This window comes from Solanum stenotomum, chromosome 11 (assembly GCF_019186545.1).
Source record: "Solanum stenotomum isolate F172 chromosome 11, ASM1918654v1, whole genome shotgun sequence".
Classification (NCBI taxonomy): domain Eukaryota; kingdom Viridiplantae; phylum Streptophyta; class Magnoliopsida; order Solanales; family Solanaceae; genus Solanum; species Solanum stenotomum.
Genome location: NC_064292.1, coordinates 47,486,763 through 47,502,802, shown reverse-complemented (window position 1 = coordinate 47,502,802; position 16,040 = coordinate 47,486,763). Strand labels below are relative to the sequence as shown.

Genomic DNA, 16,040 nt, shown 5'->3' with positions numbered 1-16,040 from the left:
TTTAAGTGAATAAAGAAGAATTTTAGTAGCTCAGTTGTTAACTACTGAATTGTGTTAATGAAATTTGATTTCTCACTGTAATTTCTTCTCCATTTTCTCTTTCGAATAATAATATTAATAATAATAGAAAATTAAAGAGTTTTCGATCTATCTAAAAGAAATTTAAAAAAAAAACATTTAAATCTTTGATCAAATTTTCGTCCAATTATTTCTACAAAGATTAAAAAAGGAGAATAAAAAAGATATTTAAAATATTAAAGTTTATTAAATACTGTGTTCATTTTCATCTTGTTTAACCTAGCATTTTTTTTAGTTGTGTTGGTTTTATTAAAGAAAAGTATAGGGAGTACTAACAAAGTGAAATAATAATTCAGTGACGGAGTGACCTAGATATATTCCAACATGAGCAACTTACATAAATGACTACATTTATAGGGTTATTGAAGTTCAATAGTTATAAGTATGTTATTTACTAAAAATGACTACATTTTATATGAATATCTAGTTGTATTTGTGTATCTTTTGTATTTTAATTTAATTATAAAGTGGTACAATGTGAATTATAGTGCATTAAATAAGGTAATTTATGGTACTATAATTGAATCTCTTTAATTATTTCCTGAAATTCTCAACTTCTCATTATTGCATTAACAACTAATGATTACATAGTCAATGTGTATACTCTTGAATTCCAATTAGTTTTTAAAAATTGGGTACATCGTACACAAATTGTCATTGTCGCTATTGCTCTTGTTCAAGCGTAAACGTATTTCACATAAATTTCTTAATTAAATTGATTTATTATAATTGTGAATGAATCTTGTTTGTTTCAATTTCAAATACACGAACTTCATGTCAAGCATAACTGTATCCCTAAGATTGTTCAATACAATTGTGTTGATATATCAATACAATTGGACAATCTAAAAAAAATGACAATGAACTATACTACAATATGATTATCCAAATCTATATGTATTTCACTCTATAAAAAATAGATGTGATGTATACGTATACATTCAAATCTATGTAATGTATTTATGTATCCAAATGCACTTGTATTTCCAATTGGACAATCCATGAAAAAAATAAAAAGTATTCAAATGTATATGTACTTCATTGTGTTCAACATTCAAATACGATTATATGTGTATAATCAAGAGAAGAAAATGTATTCATGTATTTGATTACCTAATCAATGCATATACTCTTAAATTCCAATTAGTTTTTATTAAATTTGATACATCGTACATAAATTTTCATTGTCGCAATTGTACTTGTTTAAGCGTAAAAGTATTTCACATAAATTTCTTTAGTTAAACTTATTTATTGTAATTGTGAATGAATCTTGTTTGTTTCGATTTCAAATGCGCGAACTCCGTGATAAGCATAATTGTATCCCTAAGAGTGCTCAATACAATTGTGTTAATATATCAATACAATTGGACAATCTAGAAAAAAATGACAATGAACTATATTACAATATGATTATCCAAATGTATATGTACTTCACTATATAAAAAAGTAGATGTGATGTATACGTAAACATTCAAATCTATGTAACGTATCTATGTATCCAAATGCACTTGTATTTCCAATTGAACACTCCATAAAAAAAAAAAAAAAACAAGTATATATTCAAATGTATATGTATTTCACTGTGTTCAACATTCAAATACAATTATATGTGTGTAATCAAGAGAAGAAAATGTATTCATGTATTATCTCATCTATATCAACGTGAATTTTAACATAATTAAATTGTATATTTGAATGCTACTGAAAATAACTTCTTCAAACAAAACCCTATGAAAATCGAGTAAGCATATAGATGTATACAAATATAAATTTCATATAAACGAGAAAAAAAATACAACAAATCGTTCCTACAATCATGCAGAGGATCTTGAATTAGAAGAAAATTGAGAGAAACAATAATAAAAAGTGACATTGATGCATATAGAGAAAAATATTGAATAAGGTAAGCAGGGGAACATAGCACCATAAAACGTGCATATGATATTTATTAGGTGGGTAGTGATATCTTTCCTATTTAATAATAATTTAAATACATATAATTTTTTTTAAAAAGCTGACAATTCATGTTTAATTAAGTTTGCTAATTAATATATAAGTATATCCATATAGCTTAAAATAAATAAACTGTAGCTATACACATTAAATATAAATTGATTATATTCTGTAGTTTTTCTTATAAACATAGGTCAGATAATCAAAGAAAATAAATACTGATTTATTAATTTATGCTCAGATTTAAAGTTATTTTTTAATTTAAAGCATGATTTTTTATGCAAAATGTTAACCGATAATTTTATCCTTCAAAGTATATTATGTATTTGGTAAAATACAATTAACGTCTATATAAAAAATATTTTAAAAGATTATATATAGTTATATAACTAAATTTATATTAGTTTAAATCGTAATATTAATGAACTTGACAAATTTTCAAAATTAAAATTAACTAACAATTTCAATTTATTTTATCAAGAATATTCTGAGCGATAATTATAATTAGCTCTCAAAGTAATTGTAGGATTTTGATATTTGTACTTTCCTAAAGTGTATGTATGCTTATGAGTTTCAAAAACTAAAAAAATGAAATAAAATTATAATGCAAGATTCACTCGGATTCAAATTTGGAACCTCTAGGGAAAATTTAAACACTCTTATCGTCGCGTCGAAGGATATACTTAGAGGTGTTAAAAATGAGTCCAATTATAGATAACCCACTCAACCCGTTCGGGATTTTAAGGGTTGGTTTAAGATAATTTGAATTGGGTTTAATCTCAAATCATTCAAGTCTTAACCCATTTTAAGAAAATCCTCAATTGAGCTCAATTTAATCTCCAATTCCAACCCGTTTTAAAAATCAGTATTTGCATTGATGTAATGTATGTTCCTATATTGAAGGTATGAACTACTATCTATTTTATACATTTTTTAAGATTTATCTATCCGTTTCTAACTTCTTTTTTAAAATTTTTTTGAGTTGAAATTCAAATTGTGGTTATAAAAGTTAAATAATACTATGTAAAATTATTGAGATTAAGCGAGTCAAATTGGGTGGGTCATGACCCAATCCGATTTTTAGCCCATTTGAGCTCAAAGTAAACTTCGGCGCGTGAAGACCCAATACAATTTCGATTCTAACTCATTCTAATATCTTCAATTTCAACTCAATCTGTTCATTTAACACCCCTAATAAATATGCTTGTTTAAAGAGTGTTCAAAATTATATATATGAATAAGTAATAGAATTTGACCTGCATATACAGGGGTTGACCCACGTGGGTTTCAGGGGTTCACCCGAACTCCCTCAGTAAAATTTACATCGTATATATAAGGTAAATTTTCTATATTTTTGTAGATATATTAATTTTGAATCCCCTCAAGAACATGAACTAAGTTGTAGCATAGTGGTAGATCTCTTTTTAACTTGATCCTAGCGTTCCGGTGTTCAACCTCAATTGTGAACATTTTATTTTATTTTTAGCTTCTCTTCATTTAGTTTCGGGATCAATCTTTCACCTTATTTTTTTTTTTAAAAGAAATAACGTGCTAAAAAGTAGATTTAAATCCAAAAAAATTCAAACGTGCTAAAAGATCTCCTATAATGGAACTTACTTTTTCTACCTATAAACATATACTACTTCTTCCTTGCAATTGTATTTTATTGACTTATTTACACGTTTGTACTTTTATTTTTTGAACTCTTGATGAAAATCTTGGATCACCACTATACATATATGATAATAAGTTTTCGACAAGAGCATTCAACTCAACAATGGCTATAGAAAATGACTAAAGGAAGATCAGTACAAACAATAGCATGCATTTTCAATGTTAGAGCATCAATGAAACTTGTATCTTTTTTATCAAGGTCGTCTCAATCAATTTAAGGTCTAAAATCAAACTTCATAGAGAGGCTTTAATATATTTCTTTTGTTGACATATATAAAATGAATAATAATAACATAGCTTAGTATAATTGTAAAAGTGATGTCTAGAGAGAATAAGGTATACATAGACCTTATGTAGTAAGAATGTAAATGATGCAATATTTTAGTGAAAAATATATAATATAAACTTAGAATGATAAAATCTAGTTCAAATTTTTAGAAGTTAATATAATATGAAATAGTATTGAGTTGAATTTGATAAGTTAATATAACTATATTAAAATAGTATTCACTTGTTGTAGTGCTTGAAATTTAAAGAAAATATCAAATAATAGTAAAACCAAGATTTTCATTAAGAATTCAAATTATGAAAGAAATAAATACAAGAAGTAGTCAAAGAAGGTTTAATATCAATTAATATATACATAAAAAAATAATTTTAACTACGTATAAAGTGCTCATGCGTTGGCTCTGCCCCTTAAATCCACTCATGAAGTTAAAAGTGATACTAAAGTTTCTAAGATTTACTCTTCCTTTTTCAAATTCTAAATTTTTTTCTTATTTGGAGCATTCTATCAAGGCAAGTATGTGGCAAGATCCATTTGGTTAGTTTTTCTATGGAAAGAAAAGTGGAAAATGTTCTTTTGTGTTCACGTGATGCTAATTACTTACTTATTTTCTTTGATTATATATTGACACTAGCTCACCATTGATGACATTGGATTTGAGACATTGGATATTTGATAAAGGACTCTTCATAGCTTGGAACTCTCTAAAGAACCTAAAGTTGGATACCGTAGAGTTATACAATGAAGATATTGTGAACTTACTATCCAGATAGTCTGACATTAAAAACTCTGAAATCGTTATTATTTTTTGAAGTTTTTTTTTCATGTTAAAATTACTTCTTCAAATATAACAAGACTAGTATTAGCAAGCCATGTGAAGCATGGAAATGTGGAGTCTTTCGAAATTTGTTCTTATTTCTAAAGACTTCTCGTTTCCAGATTCAAATGGACTGAGAACATCAGTCTATTTAAATTTGGAGAAGTAATTTCTATATGATAAAAAAAAATCAAAGAATAATAATAACTCCAAAGTTTCTAATGTAGGCTAACGTGACAGCAAATTCACACTATCATCATTGTATAATTCAATTGTATCTAACATTAGGCTCTTTATAGGGGTTCCAAGTTATGATGTCCTTTATTAAATACCTAATGTCTAAAATCCAATGCAATCTATGACAAGTTAGTGTATAGAGCCAGAAGAAATATGTATGTATGTGATATCAACATCAAGTGAACACAAAAAATCAAAACTAATCCAATGGATCTTACCACACCCTTACCTTTGACAGAATACTCAAAATAGTATAAAAAAAATTAAATTTGAAGAAAAAAGAGTAAAATTTAGAAATTTTAGTTTCACTTTTAACTTCAAAAATCAACCTAATTTCTATAAAATCAGATTCTAAAACTAAAAACATGGAAGCGGTCACTATACTATGGGGCAAATCATGACCGCGACTTAAGAAAAAAGTACTCTTGAAAAGACTAAAGGAACGGGGGAATGACTACCTGTAATAAAGCACAGGCTAATGCGAGCCGACCAGAAGAAGCCAGGCTTAGATTACCAGATCCTGGACACAATCTTCCTAGAGATGGAGAGCAAATCAGGATGATCAATTTTACTTAATATTGTGTTACATTTGTAAACAAACTTAGATCATTTAGATACCATAATCTTTGACAACAAAGAGTATGTTGGTAGAAATTAAGAGTCCATACAATAATAGTGGTTGTATAACCTATGCAAATCAATTTTTACTTCCTTACAAAAGTAAGATATTAAAAAGTACATGGATCTAATAACATAATCAATTAAAAAAAATGGAGAAAATTAAAGGAAAAACAATGAATTAAAGATCTTACAACATGAATACTCATTGATTCAATTGAATTGCAACATCTTCATTCATCCTTATTATGAGTTGAAAAGTGAGGGATGAGAAAATGATAAGACATATATGAGTTTATATAGGAGAGGAATGAGACTCTTAATGGAAAGTAAATCTGATTTAATTCCAAAATATGGTAAAAATATCAATTAGTTTCCAAGTGATTAGAAGCCACTTAATGGAAAGTAAATCCTACTGTGGATTTGTGAAGTAATTAAATCAAGAAAATAATTATACATCTTAAAAGTTGATTCTTATAGACATCTTGTGATTTTTTATTTATTTTTTTTATGAAAAATATATTTTAAATTATCTCTCTATTTATAATCTTTTATGTGATTTAAAGCCTATGTTATTCAAAATAATAATAATTTGGAAAGTAGAATTATATTGGTTTAAAGACATTTTATTTATTTTTTTGGATGCATGAGGTTGATGAAAAATTGGCAAATCAACTTTCAAGTGGAGTTTTGGAAATACCACATATATTTTGCCCCATTGTTGTATTTTCTTATGTCTTCTTTTAATACAATAACATTTATTCCAATTATATGCTTGTCTGAAAAAAAGTTTGTAAAAGAAATACCGAGAACTCTATTATTTTCATACAAATAAACTTTTTAGTCTAAATAATGAATGTTCAATTGTGTATTTGTTTTCACTTCATGTATTTAGATATAACGATTTCATGTGAAACTCAATTTCATGTAGCCAATAAAAAAATAGCCTTAATAATGAAGCTCCAAACATATTCTTTTTACAAATCTAGCCAGAAATATGGCCCAACAAAATTATTGGATCGGTAATAATATATTTTTAGTATAGTGGACGAGTAAAAGCAAATTTCGAAAGTATTGAATAAAAAATCTTGTTAAACTAAAAAAAACAAAAAACATATAGAAGAGCCCGTACATGAAAAAAACCAATGCTAAATTTATATTTTTTTCCACCTTAGAGATTGAGCCCGTGCTAGCATGAGTAAATCGCCGCTAGTAAATAATATAAATCACATGTTTTATAATATATACATGATACATATAGTGCATGGTTCCTACAATATAGTAGCTTATCTGGCCTTCCAATAACTTTTGGAAAATTTTTGAAACAAAAACTGAGGCACTGAGTGTTTTGGAAATTATCCTTAGTTGATTTAGAAGTTATTTTTCGAGTTTTTTTTTTTTAAAAAAAGGTTATTATGCATCTCAATCCGATTTCTCATGAAAAAAATGATAGCATCAAAGAAATGAAAAAATGAGATGGTGATTTTTATATTTCTGCGAAGCGGATATTATTAATTCAATCGCTTGGCTAATAAAAAGGATCACATTTTTTTTACTTNTCAGAGAGGAAAAAGAGTTGCAGATACACGTTTCGGCCATCTTCAATTCTTGGTAGGCATACATTAATTACTTTATATAAAAAATAAGGATAGTTGCTGGCATATTACATTATAATAATGTTGGTTTGGTACAGTGCTAGCACTATGGTTATTATTATTAATTGTTATCAAAATTGTTGGTTATTAAGATGTGATGATTGGCAATGATTGCCATTGAAATTATTATAGATCATTTTAGAGGGTTACTGAGTTTAAGACGTTAGGGATTTTTATATGTATATATATATGCGTATTCAATACATACATGTGAAGATAAATTTCTTTCCATTCTGGTACAGAGATAGGCATATATTATTTACGTATGTTTATGAAATGCAATGTCAATTATTATGAATGAACTTGATCTTGTGTGTTGCTGATCTTGTGAGTGCCTTTCTGTGAAACTATTGATGAATATTGAGTTGTTATTGAGAATATATGATCTGTTAGAGTGCTATTGTTGAGCTGTATGCTTTGTAAACTGTGAATTGTTAGGTTGGACTGGTTTTATGCAGGTTGTAGTTATGGAGGTTAGGATGGGGTGTAAGGATCGGAGTACTCGTATTCTGTACCCTTAGCTTGTGTTTAGAGGTTTGCTTGTTGAGTACCGTGTGGTTTGGTACTCACCCCTTGCTTCTACAATCTTTTGTAGGTTACGAGCCCGGATCTTCGTGATACCTTCCATTCTCTTCGTTTCCGAGGCTTTCTATGGAGATCTGAGAGGTAGCTGTTTGTCATCTCAGCGAACCTCCTTACTCCTGTTTATGATTTTGTTTTTACTTGAAAGACAACATCATTTGAGACTTGCGTAATTTATTTCAATTCTAGTATTTACATTAGAGGCTTGTGCACGTGACAACCAGGTTTTAGGGATTGAATTAAGTTGACTTGTTTTCGTAATAGTAATTGTTATTGAACTTTGCTTTATTTCCGCACTTTATAGAAATGATTGAGTTTTAGGCTGACTTGTCTTGGTGGGATACGACGAGTGCCATCACATCCATTTTTGGGTCGTGACACTTAGTTGATTTAGAAGTTATTTTCGAGTTTTTAAAAAAAAAAGGTTATTATGCATCTCAATCCGATTTCTCTGGAAAAAAATGATAACATCAAAGAAATGAAAAAATGAGATGGTGATTTTTATATTTCTGCGAAGTGGATATTATTAATTCAATCGCTTGGCTAATAAAAAGGATCACATTTTTTTTACTTTGACCAAACACTTTATTCACTAGCCACACTCTTTTTGAGGTAAATTCCTAAAAAAATGAGTTCACAAAGATGTGGATGAACAAACCTTTCTATAATCTTTGTATGAATAAACTTTTCTATAATTAAATTATTGATTAATATGTGTATTTCCTTTAGGTAATTACAACGTAATTATCCGTCTGATGCTTTAAAAAAAATATCAAAATACTTGTGTCTTTCATCAATGTTATTACATTAATTGCGTTTTATATAACAATTCTTTCTTTTAGTATAATAAAATTGACATGTTATTATCGTGCAATGCACAATTGTAAAGACTAATATATTATAGAGGTATGAATTCCACGTTAAATATTGAACGATGAAAATATCTTCAAAATCAATTGATCTACTTTTATGTCCTTCATTAATTGAATTACTTTTCAACAATAATGCCTAAAAATGTAAAAATAATTCATATAGTAGAGTTCAAGTCAAGATGTCCTTTTGCAATGATTTTATAGTCTAACCCATTTTTAGCTCATTTTAGCTCAAATAACTTTTGGACGGACTTTAACCCTACCTATTTAAATTTGCCCAATTCCAATCTAACCTCTCCATTTTACACTCTTAATTCAACCAGATATAACGATTTATTTGTGTGCAACAATAGCATACCCCATTTGGTCCCATACAATGGAGTCTAGTATATGCAGACCTAATTATTTCTACCTCAGAGTTGAGATAGAGAGGTTATTTTGATTGATTTATGTAGTGTTATCATTTATAAATTTATAATGACTAGGTTGATATCCTTTTGAAGTTAATTTTCATATTAGGGAAAACTAAATTAAGAGAGTGATAATACTTAATGTGCTAAGTGCTTTTATTGAGATACTATCTAACCAACTATGAGTCTTAGTGGGTAGGTTATGGTTGAGTATTAAAAAGTAAATTAAAATTATCTGTCTAATTACCTTTTACATGTATATATTATGTGGATACATTTTTAAAGAAGCAAAGATATGTATATGGTATTTTAGGGGTGTACACATTGCATGTTTCCCTATATGGACATTTTCGTATGCAAACATTTTTACTCCCCTAAATATCATTTTCCCACTATCATAAATCCAATAACTCTTTCCGTGTCTTAATTAATGTGATGTAGTTTGACTGGATATGATATTTAATAAAAAAGATTTTTGAAACTTGTGACTTAAAATAAGTCATAAATATTTGTATGACTATAAAACATCTCATTAAAGTTAAATTATTACTCTCTCAGTCAACTTTTGTTGGTCATGTTGTCCTTTTTGAAAGTCAAATTGACTCATTTTCAAAGTTAAATTAAATTACATTAATTCAATATTTTAAACAAAAAAAATTTAGATATTCAAAAACTACACGAAAAAAGACTATGAACTGCAATTTTTTGTATATCAATATGATGAAAAATACATTTTATAAAAATGTTAGTCAAAATTTTTATAGTTTGACTCTAAAAAAAGGAAAATCATGACAAAATAGACAGAAAGAGTATCAAATATAGAAATATTCTTTTTTAAGTCCGACTAAAAAGAAAAAATGTGTCGCATAAATTGATACACGTACTTATAAGAGTGTTGATGTTTAATTCCTTCCACCTAGATTTTCTATAAATTGAATTTGAGTCATTTTTCAACCAAACAAATTATCAATTTGGTGCTTGAGTACACTATGGTTAGCTTTCAAGCTATTCTTGTTTTCATTAGTATTTTCTTTTTTGTTAATCAATGTGTAAGTGCAAATGAGGTTCAATTTTACCAAAATTATTATCAAAAATATGGAGGTGACCATATAATTGTTACTGACCAGGGAAAAGAAGTTTGCCTAATGATGGACCAATATACAGGTTTTGTAATTATTTAACTAAATATCAATCTCTAGCTCTATCAAATTCATATAAATAAAAACAATATAATATATTTTAACTCATTTTGTTGAATTCAGGTTCTGGATTTATCTCTAATCAACATTTTGGTTCTGGAGATTTTAGCATCGACTTAAAAATACCAAACAAGAACAGTACAGGAGTAATAACAACATTCTACGTACGTACATTTTTTTGATATATATATATATACATGTATCTGGTAAACGATTAATACATTTATCTTCTCTTTTTGTTAATAAAACTAGCAAGTACTTACTCAAATGGATGGTTCTAATTTCGCAGAAGCAAGCAACAGTCAGGGGTTGCTCAATAGAATAAATGATCGATTTAAATGAAAACCTTAATAACATGCTTTAAACATATTGATACAATTAGTAAGGTATATATAAGACAATATTTTTCAACCCTAACACAAGCTTATAGCTTCATTGTCAAAGTTGTACACATTTTATGAATATTCTTAACCATGAATATATAACCTATTTGAACATATATATATATATAGAAAAATATAGTTGTCTCTGTTTAATTAATCGATTTGATGATTGAACGTTTACAGTTAACATCACTACCAATTAATGGAGATCCTGGAATACGTCATGATGAGATTGATTTTGAGTTTCTTGGAGGAGATGGAAAATATACATTAAATACAAATATATTTGCAAATGATGGAGGAAGTAGAGAGCAACAATTCAACCTTGAGTTTGATCCTACAATGGATTTCCATACATATCGAATTCTTTGGAATCAATATCATATCGTGTAAGTATTTTTAGTTATATACATCGTCAGTATAACTATGAACATACATAATTTGTTGTTTTAACATTTTCTTTTACTTCTTTGAAGATTCTATGCTGATGATGTTCCAATAAGAGTTTTTAAGAACAATACTAATTATGGAGTGAATTATCCAACAAACAAAATGCACATTGAAGCAACAATATGGAATGATACAAATTGGGTTGGAGTTGTAGATTGGAGCCAAGGACCATTCAAAGCTTATTATCGCGATTTTTCGATAAATGGATGTCAATATCAAGAATCAAATCCTCAAGAATGTTATAATGATAACTATTATTGGAATACAATTATGAATCTTAGTCCAGATGAAATGCAGGAATATGAAGATGTGAAGGAAGAACAAATGACTTTTAGTTATTGCATGAGGAACAATAGTATGAATTTTCCAGAATGCATGTTAAATTGATGATGATCTTATAATACTAATAATAAAATTATCTACGTAATGAATGCTTGAAACTATGAGCTTGACTAATGCTAACTGATTATGATAACAAATTACTAACTAATGTAAGTACTATAAATTCAATTATAAGTACACGTGGCGGAGGCAGAAATTCAGCTATACGCTTAGGGGTTCCATTTTAAATATATACACGTACACAAAAAAATTGATCTTATATATAGTGTAATTTTTTTACCGAGGGGGTTCGGACCTGGACACAATGTACATCCGCCCCTGAGTACAACTCATGTGCTAGCACCATTCAAGTTAGAAGTGTGGATATATATCACTACAACAAATTCGATTATCAAGGACAAAAATTTTTATCACTTCAATAAATTCGTCTTTAGATATGGGTGACTAAAAGTATAAAAAAGTGATTTGTCATAAAAAGTGTATTTTTTATAAATAATAGTATGATTTTGTCAACATCAAAGTCAACACCAATTAGGAGATAGTAATTAAGAGACTAATTGGATGGTGTCTTTTTAAGTTGATTCATCCAACAAATAGTAAATTGGGAGTGAAGTCAGTGAAACCTCTATAAATTAATATACATTAATATAGGTAGGATCATGAAATTTTATTATTTTATAGAGATATTATTTAATTAATAAACTAATAATTATTAATTTAAAGAATGATTTGAGATTTAATGAAGGTTAATTTTGATTATATCAAAATCATTGTATCTTACTAATTTATGTATCATATTTATTAATTTCACATAAAAAAAATATTATACATAAAGTACAACGAATACATCAAAATTATTGTATCTTACTAAGTTATGTATCATATTTATTGAATTGTCACTATCGTGCAAACAAAAGAGCATGGATGACAAGTGTGTTTTTTGATGAATACATTAATTCGTTTGACAACAAAATGCATGGTAGACGAGTTTTGCTTATTGTAGATAATTGTCCAACCCATAATAGAAATATTGAAGGGACTACAAAATATTGAATTGTTTTTCTTGCCACTCAACATGACATCCAAAATTCAACCTTGTGATGTTGGGATAATATGAGCTTTCAAGATGTATTATCATAACAGATTTTATCGTAGGATATTAGAAGGCTATGAAGTGGGACAAACTGATCCAACAAAGATTAATGTTTTGGATGCTATCAATTTTGTTATCCCTGCTTAGACAAAGAATGTTCAGCAAAAGACAATAACAAATTATTTTCGACACTGAAAAATTCGTTCGGGGGATGCAATCTCGGAGAATTTGAATGAACCTGAGGTCATGATTAATGATCTCGGTTACCACAATAAAATGGATGTCAATAACTTGTTGGATTATCCGGGTGAAAGTGATACATGTTCAGAGGTCTAGAGATTAGAAGAAATTGTGGATACCATCGGAAAAACAATGTTGAAGATGATACTATACCTTTGGAACCAGTTATGCGTAAGGAAGCACTTATCACATCAGGAACTTTTCACAAATTTATGGTGTAGTTCAAATAGACAACACCGACGCTCTTGGATGCAATAAGAAAAGTTAGAGAAGAACTTCAACTAGATTTAAATTTTATGAAAAAACAGAACACAATAGAATCATATTTCACTAAATTGTCTTAGATACATTTGTACTTTTAAAGAATTATTAATTTATGATATTAATGAGACCATATATTTATATAGGGGTTCTGGAAATATATTATCTTATTATCTTATCGAAATTGGTGATTTTTTTCATTGGCCCAAGTCGGGACTGGAGGAAAATATCATTTTAGAGAGATTATTAATTTATCGAGAATTAATTTATAGAGGTTTTACTGTATACTACTTCCTCCCGTTCGTTCATTTTTATTTTTCATTGTTTGACTTGATACACTCATTAAGAAAATAATTATTGATATAGATATTTTACCATACTATTCCTACTAATTAACGTTTAGTATTGAATCTTGAAAAATGATATGAAACATAGTATTTAATGGTAAGGGTAAAACATGAAAAAAATAATTGTCTTTTCTTGTTATATATGTCAAAAGTGACAAGTAAAAATGAAAATCTATTTTAGGAATAAATGACAAGTAAAAATAAAATCTATTTTAGGAATAAGTGACAAGTAAAAATGAACGGATGGTGTATTTGTATAGTTCCAAAAAAATATTAAAAAATAAAGAGCACAATTTTGATATTTGTATAAAAATTGGAAGTAAATTAGACTTTTTGAAAATATTATAACAACTCTTAGAAAACCCTAGCATCTTGTCTCTCCTATAAATATTAATGATGATTTATCATTACCTCTCATTCTCAATGCAACTTAACCTATTGCGGCTGAGGTGGGAACTTAAATTCAATGAAGTACATCTCACCCACAATAGGTTGACTTGCGTTGAGAAATTCAGGTTGAATTCCGTTGAAAAATCACTCTCAATATGAGTCTCTTCGTGAATTCTTCAAAATTAAATTCACAATACATTGAGCTGCGTCGAAAAATCACTTCCAACATGAATCTCTTCCTGAATTCTTCAAAATTAAATTGTAAGTTTTCCTCTTCATTGTATCTCCCTTATGTGTCATGATGTTATATCCATTTATGTTTTGATTCTTAATCTTTATATGTCAAAATGCGAGTTAAAAAAATACCTAATTGAATTGATTCACCGGATCTTTCATCTACGAAAATGGAAGAGATGTCTGTTAAGGTTGGCTTCATGAAATCAAGAAAGAAAATAAGTTTAACGAACATAGAGATGGAGAGAGATGGATTTTGCCCAAACACTTGATTCCAGTTTAATTTTAGTTTTAGTTATAGTATCTGGATTTTGATATAAGTTTATTTGACTGATGTTAAAATGAAATTAAATATTTTAAATCATAATTTTTATGTTAAATCCAAAAGTCTCTTTTAACCTTGAATAAATGGTCAAATCAGCATTAAAGGAAGAGTATGAAATTCATTTTTTTCCCAATCTGACTATAAAGAAAAGAGTGGGTATTAATTTCATCAACTTTAAGTATCATCGGAAAAATATTTATTATAAGTCTGTAGACTAAATTTATTATATAAGTCACTTCTAGAATTTTCTATATGCTTAGAACATTCTAAGGTCTTTCAAGAATTCTTCCTAGATATTCTAGTAGTATTTCCAAGAAACTCTCTATTGCTGAAGAATCTTCCCACAATTGCTTATCAAGTAAGCTTCCACATAGATAACTTTATACCACGTGGTGCCTATGTGGTGGGTAATCACACTCTCCCACACCAGATGTTGTGATGCTGCGGCGTATTGCTAGCTGCTACATAAATTTTCTCAAATCTTGTCTTTGAATTATCACAAGTCTTCATACCACTCCCATGTGTCTTCTTCTGGTGATTGTCCCTTCCAATGGATGAGGAACATGGTTGTAGCTTGTTGACCTTGCTTTCACCTAGCTTGATATTTAGTCAATTGTATTCTCAATCGTGCAAGATGGTGATAGTAAAAGGCGCATGACTCGATTGTCCTTTGTTTGGGTCATTCTTGTTTTCGTAGTATGGCTTAAACATGTTGGCATTGAAGACATGATGAATCTTAAGGTGTGGAGGCATGTCAAGTTTGTATGCGATCTTTTTCCACCTTAGAAAGGATTTTATATAGGCCCTCATATTTGCGAAATAGATTGTGGTGCATGCCTCATAGTGTCTTAAACTGTTTGGGTTAAACTTCATCATGACCATGTCCCCAACTCTATAGTCCGTGGAACACCTCTTGCAGTCTACAAATTTCTTCATCTACTTAGCTGTCTTGTTCAAGTAGGACTTAGTCGTGTCAAACTGCTCCTCCAATCCTTTCATATGATAAGCTCCCGAACTCTTTCCTTCGAACGCGGCTCATAGTGAATGTGGAGTTTGAGTCTGTTAGGTTGTGGCTAGCTCAACTTTAAGTATCATTTTTCGGTAAAATATTTATCTTAGAGTATGTAGGCTAAATTTTATCAATTTTAAGTATCATTGATTAGTTGCAAATTTTATTTGTGATTTTTTTTATTTTTCAAGATTTTAAATTTTTTGCAAGTCTTAAGCTAGTGTTTAGCAATAAATTTTCAAATGTTTTTCACAAGTCATTTTTTAGTGAAGTTTTGAGTTAAGTGTCACCATGCATTTGACCACAAGTCATTTTTGGGAGAAATATTTGGCTTTTTAAAAAAGTATGATTTATATCCATAAGTTCTAAAAATTATTTTAAATTAACCATAAGTTTGTATTATCATTTTATAATGAAAATGTCGTGTGAAAAGACATGACAACGAACATAATTAAAATGAATTTGAAAAAAGAGGAAGTAAACAAAAGAAAAATACCATTAATTTGTATAGAAAAACTATTATTACTACTTGTAACTGGAAGTGACTTCGGAGAGCAAATTCGAATAAAAATTGTATAACATATG

At 28.4% G+C, this 16,040-nt stretch overlaps 1 protein-coding gene across 1 annotated transcript; it reads left to right on the top strand.

The window, feature by feature from the left end:
- Window positions 1–10,155: 10,155 nt before the first annotated feature.
- On the top strand, window positions 10,156–11,601 carry LOC125845121 (xyloglucan endotransglucosylase/hydrolase protein 2-like). The gene is made up of 4 exons (XM_049524540.1): window positions 10,156–10,346; window positions 10,445–10,545; window positions 10,948–11,153; window positions 11,241–11,601. Exons 1-4 carry the CDS (start codon window positions 10,172–10,174, stop codon window positions 11,599–11,601), a joined length of 843 nt encoding a protein of 280 aa, XP_049380497.1. The 5' UTR covers window positions 10,156–10,171.
- Window positions 11,602–16,040: the final 4,439 nt, after the last annotated feature.